The sequence below is a fragment of the Etheostoma spectabile genome, chromosome 5 (assembly GCF_008692095.1).
Source record: "Etheostoma spectabile isolate EspeVRDwgs_2016 chromosome 5, UIUC_Espe_1.0, whole genome shotgun sequence".
Classification (NCBI taxonomy): Eukaryota; Metazoa; Chordata; class Actinopteri; order Perciformes; family Percidae; genus Etheostoma; species Etheostoma spectabile.
Window position 1 is genome coordinate 14,539,033 of NC_045737.1, and position 12,766 is coordinate 14,551,798.

The following is a 12,766-nucleotide window of genomic DNA, read 5'->3' on the forward strand; positions in this document are numbered from 1 at the left end:
CTCTTTCATTGCTATGTGAGTAGTATGTGTTAATAAACTATGGTAAACTTCCTTCTATCTTGCATGCACCCAGAGCTCTGTGCTCATCTCTGCGTGGTTTGCTGGCTTGAGGGCTCGTGCTTCAACTACAGATTGTACATCCGCATACGAACACAAAGATCATAGAAGCAGGTTGAGAGAGGAAGCCATAATACAATCCGTTTTCTCTGTGTTTTTTTTTCTGGTCATGTAGAACCATGTAGTTAGCCCTACTAACTGCTCTAACTGTGTGCTCGGTTCCAGTCTGGTCCTGGTGAGGACTCCAACAGGACCTTCCTACAGTCAGATCTCTACATCCATGTCGTCATCTATGACCACAACATCAGGACAGTCTAAGCTTCAGAGGCTGCTGCCAACACATTTTACATATGGCACATATTGGAGAGCACTGGAAGCCTCTAATTTGACCGAGTTGCTGTACAGTAGTTGCACCATAATTTAAAAACTGTTGCCCTCATATCATACATGCCATCTGCGTGGAGGTGCTGCAGTGAAAAATGGCTTTAAACGGAGGATTCCCAGAGGTAAGAAGCGGATGGACCAGTGTGACAACTTGGAAGTTTCCTTGCAAATAACTTGAGATTTAATGTGTCAGATTTCCCACCTATGAAGTTATACGTAACATTGTTTTACTATTAAGTTCTTTGGCCTTCTTTATTCCATTTAGTAAATACCCAGTTTGACTGAGTTTTTTTTGGCATTCCCGGAGGGAATGGAACCTGCTCGGGGACCCTGGGTTTGTCCCATCATTTGGCCTGGCATGTTTTGGGCTGTTTGTCTAAACAAATTAAAGGCGTAAGAGCTTTGAAAGATGATGGGGGTTGCTTTTATGTCCTCCCCTAGGCTGCGGTAGCTCCAATTGGACTGGAAGAATGGTTAATGGGCTTAAAGCATTCCGCATGTTCCCAGATGCAAGGCACACTTTGCAGGACATCAAAGTGCTCTATTATTTACATATTAGTCATTCACTATGGTATTTTTTCAAATGGAAGACAACTTCACAAATAACCTGCTTTAGAAATGATTTAGGAAGTACAGAAGACGTTAAACAACTTCTTCCCTTTTCATTTCTGGATTTACACTTTTTTGCATTTTTTTAATGAAACACATGTTAAAGTTCAGTCCCACTACAAGTAACATTATCTATGTCGATTAGCTGTGAACAACAAATTACAGGGGCTTTGTTTTTCATAAATTAATTTCCTGTAGACTCTGCAGACACTTATTTGGGGGAAAACAGTTATACCGTTTAGTCAAAAGGATACATCCTGCACATGTACCAGCTTTGTGGAGGTGTCAATGTATAGTCCTAACCATGGAGCACGGTATCCGCTTTTATACTTGCATCAACCTTTCACTCGGCAATGCACTTTTCCCCCCATTCTCTTAATAACTTTTCAAAACCCTGTTGCTTTTAAAGAGTTGAGAGGATGGCTCTCTCATATCTTTGTGGTAAATATGAAAGTACAGCCAGAAGCCACTTAGCTTAGCATAAAGACTAGAAACGGGGAAACAGCTAGCTTCTCCATAGGTAACAAAATCCACTCACCAGCACCTCTCGAGCATCACAATTATATAATGTTATATCTGATTTCTTTAATCCGTACAAAAACCAGAGTTGTGGTTTCACAGGAAGTTGTGCTGGACTATTTCTTGGACTCCCTGGATTCTTTGTCATTGCTCCCAGCCAAGTAATAGTAGGATTCCTTTCTACCTTTAGACAAAGAAGTTATGCTTTTTCCCCTTGCTTTCTCACTGCAAAAAAGTGTGTCTAAAAACAAGATCAAAACACTAAATCTGAGGGAAAAGGTAGTCAAAACAAGTGAAATTATCTGTCCATGCAGCAAGATAATTTCACTTGACAAGCTTGCTTGATTTAAAATTAGAGTGTAAAGTTGAAAGCTTAAAACAAGATAAATTATCTAACACTTATAAATCTAAGTTTCTTTTATCTTGGTAAGAACCAAATAATTTGCAGTGCTGTCTTCCATTATGCTAAGATAACTGTCTCCTGGCTGTAGCTTAATGTAATGTATAGACAGTAAAGTGGTATAAAAAAAATTTCATCTAACTCTGCAAGAAAACAAATTTCCTTTTAAACTGACATAGTAGCAGCCTTACTTAATTTGCCATTGTACTACTTTCCCCTGCTTCAATTAAGCTAAAAATGTATTCCTGAAAGTTACGAGATTTAATCAAATTAGTTCATTCTAACACCCTGTTACTACGGCAGCCTTCCACTGGCTGCATCTGTTTGTCTGTTTTGACTGAATTAGCCTCATTGAAACAATATGTGTGGTGACATGTGGATGTGGGTTCTGGTTCTGTAAAAGCAGGGTTTCAGGGAATGGGGGTCTGGTTTGGGGTTTTCTTAGTCAGTGGGGTTTTTTCATATAAAGAAGATGTGAGTTCTGGTCCTGTTTTGGGGTGATGATGAACAGACTTTGTAAAAGTATTCAGGAGTTATAAAAAAAACTGTGATTAACTGGGTGGAGAGGAGGTTGTGTTTTAATTTATTTTCTCTTCATCTTCACAATGTGTTTTTGTTGTTTTATGTCTTTAAATATATTTTTTCAGTCTTTGCTGTGGCCTCAACAAAACTAACTGGACTAACAAGGATGAGAAGCACATTCAAATTTGGCAGAAGAATTGCGTTGGGAGTGTCATTTCCTCTTTGACGAAATTTAACCTCAGGGCGAGGGCTGTCCGCCTGACTATCTCGCTATCTGCCCTACTTGTTTTTTTGTAAGTGTTGGGAGTAAAATCTCAAACTGGCCGGGTGGCAAATGAACATTTCGCCCTCATCTACAGCTGTTTACAGGCCACAGCTCAGTAATGTGGCACGGTGATGGTGATGAAACAGCCGCATCTGTTCTCCCTCCCTGAAATAGGCATCCGTCGCTCCAAACACCTACCAATCAAAACAGCAGATGTGAAAACTTAAAATGCCGTTTGATTGACAAACCAGCAAGAATCACTTGTGAAATGCTACTTTTTATGGGATGTATACCTCTGTGGAAGACCAAACCTCAAAACAGCAAGTTGCTGGAACTCACCCAGACAGATCATGTGTGTGTAAATAGTAATGATCTACAATAAAAGTCTAATTTAAATGGTTATATCCCTCTTCATTTCTTTTATTGGGCTTTTAAGCTGTTGGGGTTTTAACTGAAGCATGGTTTTATAAGTTTGAGGCCTGACTTGCCCCTAATATACACAACATGAAGTAAAGAGGTGGATTCAGACTAAAATGGGTCTTAGATAGTTGAGGCACTATTCAGCCTCCTCTATGTAACAAGCTTGGTTTTACCTTAATTTATTGTCTCTTCGTCTAGTTTGACCAATTTTATAACACTGTTGCATCTTTGTGCTTGACATTTCCAGTCTTGTAAAAAGTACTTGAAAGCAATACTTGAGTAAAAGTACAAGTATCTTACAGAAACTGACTTTGTTATAAGTTAAACCTGACAGTTACAGTACTTGAATTTCAAAAGTCATTTTCTGATATTAAATGTACTTAACTATTAGAAGTAAAAATAAAAATACAGAAAAACTTTGATAATAAACTTTATTGTGGCTTCCATCTAGTAAAGCATATTTTTCAGGGTTTCCACACCTCCTTAAACATCAATATACTGATATTTACTGTCATTCACATGCTACATTAGGTCATTTTAACATTGTCGAAACATTGCTGTTCAGCCGATGCAACGCTAAAGTCTTAATCAAATCACTGAAGTGTGGCCTGGTGTGTAAACTTGAGGAATTCATCAACAAGTTTGATTGAATGAATTTCCCTTTACTCAGATTGTTTAAACACCATTCTTTTTTCAACAGAGTGCTGACAGCAGCAGTAAAACAAAAAGATAAACAAGCCCAATTTGAATTAAGCTATTATGCTACTTCATATTCATTTGTTAAAGGATCAAATCTGTCTTAAAACAAGCCAGGTGCCCATGTGCCTGCATGAAAACAGGTTTTGCAGGTTTTATTATCATTCCTCCTGTTACTGGTCATTAAAAGAATCATTCCTATGTAAGTGATGGGGAACATGATTCACATTCCTGGTGTATAAAAATACATTTCAAACTTTATTTGAAGCTAATACAAGGCTTTAGCAGTCCGGGTTAGACAAACCAAGTAGTTATGGTCATGGCTCATTTATTTTTGTATGTCCTTTGATGTCTGTCTCATGGACTAAAAGTCTGAAAACATGCATTGATTGATTGATTGATTGACTGATTGTTCTGGGTTGATCCAGTCAGGTCCTTTCTGCCCATCAACCCAACGCCAGCTGACTGCACTCTGCTGCTGCTTTGATGTTTGAATTGATTCTCTCCTGCCCATCTCTTCACAGTTGAAGGGTTTAAACCCCGTTCAGTGTGTTGCCTGCTATGAAGGACATGGCATGCTAATATTATTGCCATCAGATGTCCAAGGGCGGGGAAATGCCTTAATCATTTCCTCCCGAGTGCCCCTGAAAGAGAAGCTCAATGGCGGGGGGGTGGAGGGTGGCTGGCTGTTTAAACCCCGCCTGGATGAGCTTTTTTGGGGGGGACGGTGGGGAGGGGGTCGAGGGAGGCACAGTACAGCATCCGGATCGGACCGTGATGGTACAGGATGTGTGTGCTTAACTCTATTGAACTAAACTAAATAGGGGAGAGAGCCTTTAATGCCGAGAATAAGCCGCTTCATTCAGCAGCGCGGTCCAGACGCACTCTGTGGAGTAGAAATTACGCACGGAGGGGATGTTCTGCGGCAGCTGTTTATATATGTAAAATCAGTTCAATAAATTGGCGGACTATCCCTTAATAAACATAAATAAATAAATATTTTAAAGATCCGTCCCGAATCAACTGACAACACAGCTCATAAGATTAGATAATTTGTCCCCAGGCTGAATGTGCGTAAAAGTAGAGTGAGGGAGGGAGGGAGATAGAGAGAGAGAGAGAGCGAGAGAGATAGAGGGGGGGGGGGGGGGGGGGGGGGGGGAGGAGAGAGAATACCCAGCTGGTCCCAAAAGTCCTATAATACCAAGCACAACATGCTTTACCTTCAATGAAAGCTGAGACGGGGGGACGGTTGACTGCTGGTCCTGAAATCAGTCTAGAGCTCGGATACAAAACCAAGAGCCTCGCTGTTTTAGCGGCTTAGTTCTCCCGCATCTGTTCCACTACAACTTCTGCTGTGAACATTTATCATTCACTGACTGTGGCATGTTTAGAACTGCAACTTATCAAAAGCAGAGAGACAACTTGGTTAACGCTCTTACTTTTTCCTTCCCACCTTCCTCTCTTGCTGCGACTGTTGTCTAAGGTAATGGTATCATTTTCTAAGAGAGGACTCCTCAGGTGATGGTCTGTCTTTTTGGAGATAGTGACCGCTTTTGGAAACGGGCTAGGTTTTCCACTACTAAGATTTTTTCTGCTGCTACCTTCGCTTTGGCTCAATCATGGCTCTATACTCTCGGTTTGTGGTCGTACTGCTTTACGGATGGAGTTATATGTGCGTTGGATACTGCGCGATGCTGAAAACAGACAGTTTCCCCGACAGACGAAAGGTGGATTTTACGCATTCGGAGGATAAAAAGTACCCTGCTAAAGACGACCAGGATCTGCTTTTACAGGATACTATGACGGAACACATGCAGATGCTTTACGCGAAGTACAACCGGGCGGGATTTCCATTCAAGGACGGCAACACCGTCCGCAGTTTCAAAGCGCACTGGGGTAGGTGTCCAAAGTTTTACGCATGTTAACAACATTGAGTTCTGCCAGTAAAGAGAGGACATAAATGCGAGCATTGTCTATTACGTTTTCGTAAAAGTAGCTTAAACTGGTTTTGGTAACATGTCCTGTCCCGCTCAGTTAGAATTATCCGCACAAAGTGCACCGAGCTACAGAATGTGAGCACAATTTAGGCATATTAAAAAAAATAGCATGCATTTCAGGAGCAAAATGTTTATTATCCTGATTTAGTCAAAACTGTAAAGACAAGTGAAAACCGCCATTCACGTGCTAAGCAGAAACTAAAATACACCTGTTGATCCAGTCATGGAAATGTCATCAACCTGTTGTGCCCTGCGCCAGGAACTGAGATTCCGCATCCGATAGATCTGCATGCAACTATTTGCACGTGGGTTACATTTACATTTGTTTTTTTCACCTTCAGATTTCAGTGTCGGATAGTGTAGATAGATATTCTTTCGAGCAGGCATCTGGCAGCTGCCCAGCCTGCCTGTATTGGGGCAGAATTGGAGAGTTTTCACGCAGTGAGCGTCTGCATTCAAGTGGTTTTTATTAATGTTTTTTTCTCTGGGAACTGTTACAGTAACGTTAATCTTATAAACTCTAAACTGCTGACAAGCCGCGCTGTGTTACTGTCACTTCGACTTGTGCACTAATAAAAACGACCTTTTTCTATTTAGGGTTAAAGTTTGTTAGATTATAGTGCCTCCTATCGCCTGGGTGCTGTATGTTATAGCATATAAAGGGTCAGTTCACCCAAATTACACAATAACATGTTCTTACCCCCAGTGGTATCTAGCCATGCAAATAGTTTGAGGTTTTATTTGCCTGGGTTTTGAGATATTTTGAGATTTCTGCTTTCTGCAATTATATTTGTGTAACTTAAATCATTGCTATATTATATTTTTTTAAAAGGCAACAGCAACATCGCTTTCCATAAACACTGTCCTGGTTATTCTGGATGATCCACAGACCTCATTGTGGAAGGTTTTAAGTGAAACTACTATCCTTCAAAGAAATGGAGCATTTTAGATATGATAACTGTGTTTTGTGGATTCTCCGGAGTGTTGGGGTGAAGGCCGAAAACTTCAAATATTTCAAAACTTTGGCAATTAAAGCTACCATTAGGCTATCTACATGCCTAAGAAAATGTTGGATCAGGATAAAGTGAATACATTTAAACAATCATTACTCTGACCGTTATTGTTAATTAATACAGGAAGGCTGGTTAGTTTGTGATGTCCTGTAACTGTGGTGTATTGTGCAAATAATATTGTTCATTATATATGCAGGTACGATAAACAAGAAGCAGCTGCAGATTTTCAACCTCACCTCCCTCACCAAGTCAGAAGACGTTCTGTCTGCCACTCTTCATTATTACATTGGAGACATTCAGAACAGCACCCACGGCTGCTCCAGGTCAAAAAGCTGTGGACGCCACGGCCCCCGGAGGCACAACCACATCCACATGGTCATCTGGAGTTTTGCCTCTGTAGATAACAAGATAAGGACTCTAGGACACTTTCAGATCAATGTGTCGACCCTCTATAGGGACTTCATATCTTGGCAGTGGAAGGACGTTACTCGTGTGGTCAACCAGGCCAAGCACCACGACGAGCTGCTTATTGGTATCGATGTGGCCTCCCAAGGGCCCCAGCAATGGAAGAAGCTCCTGTCTGACCGCTCACCCTACATCCTGGTCTACGCCAATGACTCTGCCATTTCAGAGCCTGAAAGTGTGGTAGCCACCCTCCAGAGACACCACTCAGTGGGAGGGGAAGGCTCCATTTCACACAGCTTCCAAAAACTGGGACTGCGTGAGCGTAACAACACCGAACAAGAACAGCCGCAGCCCAGACACAAGCGCTCGGTGGACGTTCTGCTCCCATTGCAAAACAACGAACTTCCTGGGCACGAGTATCCCTACAAGACTACCGGGTGGGATGAGACGAGTCCATATGAACCTTTCGAAAACAAGCAGCCCCGTCGGCCACGTAAAAAGACACGCAAGAATCAGCGGCACAAGATGCCTCTGCTGCAGTTTGATGAGCAGACGATCAAAAAGGCGCGAAAGAAGCAGTGGAACGAGCCCAGGAACTGCGCTCGCAGATACCTGAAAGTGGACTTTGCTGACATTGGATGGAGTGAATGGATTATATCACCCAAGTCGTTTGACGCTTACTACTGCTCAGGGTCCTGCCAATTCCCCATGCCAAAGGTAAGACTCTTGTAGTGCACTTCTGAAATGGTTGCCAACCTGAGGGTCAGTAATGGGAAAGCAGATGAAGTACCCCAGATGTTCACCAATATTGGGGTTTCTTTTCTTTGGAATTACTGGAATATTCTACTTTATAGGCTTCTAAACTTCAAATAAAACAGGAGAAATTAAGCCCATACACATACGTAACTTGTGACAATGGGTTGCAGTTAGACATTGCCTTGCTTCTAGGGGTTACAAGTCAAAAGTGTTGGGAACCACTGCTCTACTGGGTCATACTTCCAACACTTCCAGTAACCAGGTTTTGTTTCTTCTCTGCCAATAGATTGAAAATTGTAGGCCACACATGTTTTTTCATTTCAATTTCAGCCTCAGTTTCAAAACCTTATATTTATATAAATGTGTTTTAGATTCTTTAGTTCAGATACATAATAACTGATGCACTCACATACATGATTTGACACTAGAACTCAACATACAGTACAACAGACTACAAACATCAGTCAGTATGTTTAACATTTAAACACTGAGCATTTTTTTCTGCCAGTATGGTAAATATTATGTGAGCAGAACAGGCTTGAGCTATCAAGCCATTACGCTTTCAGTTCCCCGTTTACTGTTGACGTTACTGCTCTGTATAATGTTCATTTGGATAACATTAATATCAGTCCCTGAAACATATCTGTCTTCTATTGTAAATGAGAATGCCAAATAACAGAAATGAATGCCCTCTGCTTTCATCTACAACTTCCAGGATAAACTAGTTACAGTTGTAGCTCATGCTTTTATCTTCTACATGTAAGGCATTAAGGTCATTAAGTCTTTGATGGAATGCATCAGAGCTTAATTTATATAAATTAACAAAAAAGTTCAGCCCAGAGGGAAGTCCTACTTTACTAAACATGTAGTAAAAGTGTCAAACTACAGATTATGTAATCCAAATGGCTTCGTAACAAAACAAATTGAAATGTAGTCTTGCTCAGATGTACAACTTCCTGAGGAGCAGGTGGCTGACCTCAACATTGAAAATCAATAAAACTTTATAACTATGGTGAAGGAAAACAAACCAGAACCTTTAAGGAAGCATGTCAGTTTTATGCCATTCCTAAAGGTTTCTCTTCAGTTGCATTTGAAAGAACATGCAAAGAAGTAAGAGAAATGAAGAAACTTGCACTTCAACTAATCTTTAAACATCACCTCCCCTGGTAACTTGTGGCCCCGGTGACAAGATAACATCACAGGTATTTTAAACATGGCCGGAATGCACGAGATCCATTCACTTAATTCATTACCTCGGAGTCGCCGGCCTTTGTAGTCGGACATAATTAGTCCCAGAAGTAGGGCCTAAGGCGACCTCCTCCCTCTCCTGTAGGTTTGCTGCCTGTGATGTTGGTTCTCCTTTGTTAGGCTAGAACTTTAAAAGCTGCTAAATAGCTACTATTAAAAGGTGCCCTGTCACTTATTGGATCCTGCCAAGACATGAAGCAGCTGATCAGGTGTGTGAAGCTACACACACCTGAGCTAGCACTCAGGCCCTCTGATTGCGGTCTACCTGCAGCTGCTTGTTGGATGCACTGAACAATATTCTTTTAATTATGCACTATATAGTAGATACGCTAACTTGACAAATTCGCTATGGGTGGTGGTTCCTGCGTGATCTAAAGGATAAATATTGTAATAAATAAATGTGTAAGATGCGCTCATGGACTCTTAATAGAATATTTCAGTATATTACAAATGTGGCCTTACTTTAATAGATGTGGTCATGTGTATTGGTTATAACACCACTACAGCAACGTCAGATGGTACACCAAATGAACATTTAGATGACCACACAGATTGGAAACATGCCAACTATGTATTAAGATTATCTGAATCACTTTTTTGGACCTAATATGGTAACAATCCCTCACAAAACTATGCCTGCACAACTATTGCCAGTTAATTGTAGTTCATAATTTAACAGTATGTTAACAACTGACATTTGGCTGTAAAATTAAAACATTAACTTTCTTCTTTTGTTCCAAATACGTTTGGTATATATGGTTTTATATTGGTTGGTCTTTGTCTGTCCCCTTCTGTTTTCCTTGTTAAACTTCTTAATCCCCGTTAAACACCTTTTAATAATGTCGATTTCCGTGATTGTCATTTAACAAAACCCATGTTGTCATAAACATTTCCTTTAAGTGCATCTAGAAAGAAAATTGTGTAACAATATGCAAAACACATTATTTCACAATGTGATCAGAAATTAAAGTGCATCCAGAATACTATCCAAAGAAAAAGTTTGCTTTAACACTGATTTGTTTTGATAATGGATTTTTTGCAATACAAAATTGTTTGAAGCATATTCTTTTCTGGATACATTAAATAATGTATTAATCATGTTTGTCCCTTCGCTCTATAGGCTCTGAAGCCCTCTAACCATGCCACCATCCAGAGCATAGTGCGGGCGGTGGGCGTCGTCCCCGGCATCCCCGAGCCTTGCTGTGTCCCAGAGAAGATGTCTTCCCTCAGCATCCTCTTCTTTGACGAGGACAAGAACGTGGTGCTGAAAGTCTACCCCAATATGACTGTAGATTCTTGTGCCTGTAGATAGTTTTTCTTTTGTCCTTCAATGCCTGTTCACAAAAAAAACTCATGTCAAACAGAGAAGAAAAAAAAAAAAAAATCAACCCACGCAGCCAAAACTCTCTCCTCCTGTCCCTAAAGTCTTACACTCTTTCCCTCACAAACACCCATTGAACACAACTTCCCTTTTGCACTGGAGGAGAGTACAGCCTGTTGTTCCAGGTAAAGAGGAGACTGGTCATGGGAAGGAATGGATCGTGTGAGTCACCCTCGTGAAAGATAACTGGAATGGAAAGTCAAATCTCCACGCTTCGATTTCACCACCACTGTTTATCTTTGTCTTAATCATCGCTGCTCAGTTGGGTTGGACGAGAGCAGGGTGAATAGGAATTATAAACTCACTATCAAGATATGCAAATACTGATCGAGGAATAAGAAAGACAAGAATTGAAGGAAAAATCACTTTTCAGGATAAATGATCTCAGTTTGAACTGATGCCTCTGGCGGGGGGGGGGGGGGGGGGGGGGGGGGGGGGGGGGGGGGGGTCATTCTCATCTTTCTCTCCTTCATAGCTTGAAGTTGTCTTTTGTTATTACCACCAAGTCACCTATGCTCGCACTTGCATGGTTTTTGTTACTATTTGTATGTATTTATGTCTGTACTGTACTATCACTGTGTTATTCGCTATATGAGAAGTTATTGTATAATTATTGGCTTGGCTGCTATAGAGAGATATATTAGATTCCAAAGCCAGAATTGTGACGTAGACGGTACAGTAGATAGCCGTACATATTTGTGTTTAGATCACCGCTCCGATGTACAGTACCACATTTTAAGAGTTTATTATATGAGGAAGTGTAAGCTACTTTTCATTTGTGGTCTTCATTAACAGTTGGAATGGGAAGTTTTGGAGATCCAAAATACCATTGTTTCACCAAGAAGATGTTTTGCAAATAAACTTTTGATTTGGAAAGATAAAACAATACAGCATATGAAAAGGAGAAAGGGCATTGAACAAGGACTATCAGCATGTGTTCATGACAAGTGTAAAACCACAGGACTCTAAAATCCAATTGATATGTGGAATTTTGAAAGCCTTGTTGGACCTGACAAGCTCAGAAAGAAATCTAATAAGTCGTGGCAGGCATACAAGTTTAATACTAATGGTTTCAATGGACTGGATGGATATCAGAATGAACCTATTTGTTTTTGGCATTGTTGAAGTTCAGAACATGTTGCCATTACATTCTGTTTAAAAGTATGTATCGTATTTACAGCATAGAATTACATGTATTAAGAAAAACTATTATAAACTGACAGAAGGCTTCTAGAAATCTGTTTTAATCAACTAAAATATCAAAAATGTCAGTTACAAGTAAATATACACGGCTGGTCTGGAATCAGTTTTCGTTCTCATATCCTAAAGGCTCATCATTTTTGTTTTTTTGCCAATTTTCTTTGAAAAAATACCTGGATTAAATGTTGAAATGGATTGAAAACACGATTGTGTTTTCAGGTCCAAGACAAAAACTGGGAACTATAGTTTACAGTAAACGGGGTCCTCTGGTGGCAACCCTAGAAAATAAAATGAGCGGTGCATTATGTGCGAGTTCCTCAAAGTAATTCAATATTTTGCTTCTGGGATTTTATTACTAAGTTTTCACCCAGATGTTCTCATCAGATCTTCAAATTCTCATTTAAAATCAAAATCAAAAATGGTGAGCACTACTTATAATATATTGAAAGGTCAGGGAGATCTGGTCTGTTTTCCTGGGTCACATAAGCCTTTAATTATTACTGTATAGTGAAGATTTTACATAAATCATTAATACTTGTTATCAGGTCAACATTGAACAACAGGCACACCTGGAAGAGCAGTTAACACGTTGTAACGTTGCCTTGGTTGTTTTATTATTGTCGGAGTTCATAAAACCAAATATTTATTCAGAGCAAATAGACTGAAAATATAGCAGCAAACCTTTTTTTCTATACACTTGTACATTGTTTTTGTATATAGCTTACTATATGTTTATGCTAATGTCTCTTTGAGATAGAAGTGCCTTTTGAAATGGTTTGATTTGAGTCATCGCCTCTTCAGAGGGGCTCGGTTGTTCAGAGAACTGAGCTCCGTTTGCAATGAAGTCAAAGCAAGCAGCTGGGAATAGTGTTTTTTTTTTTTTTTTCATGGTAC

General features: G+C 40.1%; 2 protein-coding genes across 2 annotated transcripts in view; both read left to right on the plus strand.

The window, feature by feature from the left end:
• The window catches only part of cfap299 (cilia and flagella associated protein 299), a 71,404-nt gene extending 68,897 nt beyond the window's left edge, over positions 1 to 2,507 (plus strand). Inside the window, exon 6 of the mRNA XM_032517208.1 lies at positions 283 to 2,507. Coding sequence (XP_032373099.1) covers positions 283 to 375 — 93 coding nt within the window. The 3' untranslated portion in view covers positions 376 to 2,507. The remainder of the gene's footprint in view (positions 1 to 282) is intronic.
• A 2,546-nt stretch (positions 2,508 to 5,053) lies between these two features.
• Positions 5,054 to 12,766, plus strand: bmp3 (bone morphogenetic protein 3). The gene is made up of 3 exons (XM_032517192.1): positions 5,054 to 5,768; positions 7,079 to 8,004; positions 10,412 to 12,766. Exons 1-3 carry the CDS (start codon positions 5,492 to 5,494, stop codon positions 10,601 to 10,603), a joined length of 1,395 nt encoding a protein of 464 aa, XP_032373083.1. The 5' UTR covers positions 5,054 to 5,491; the 3' UTR covers positions 10,604 to 12,766.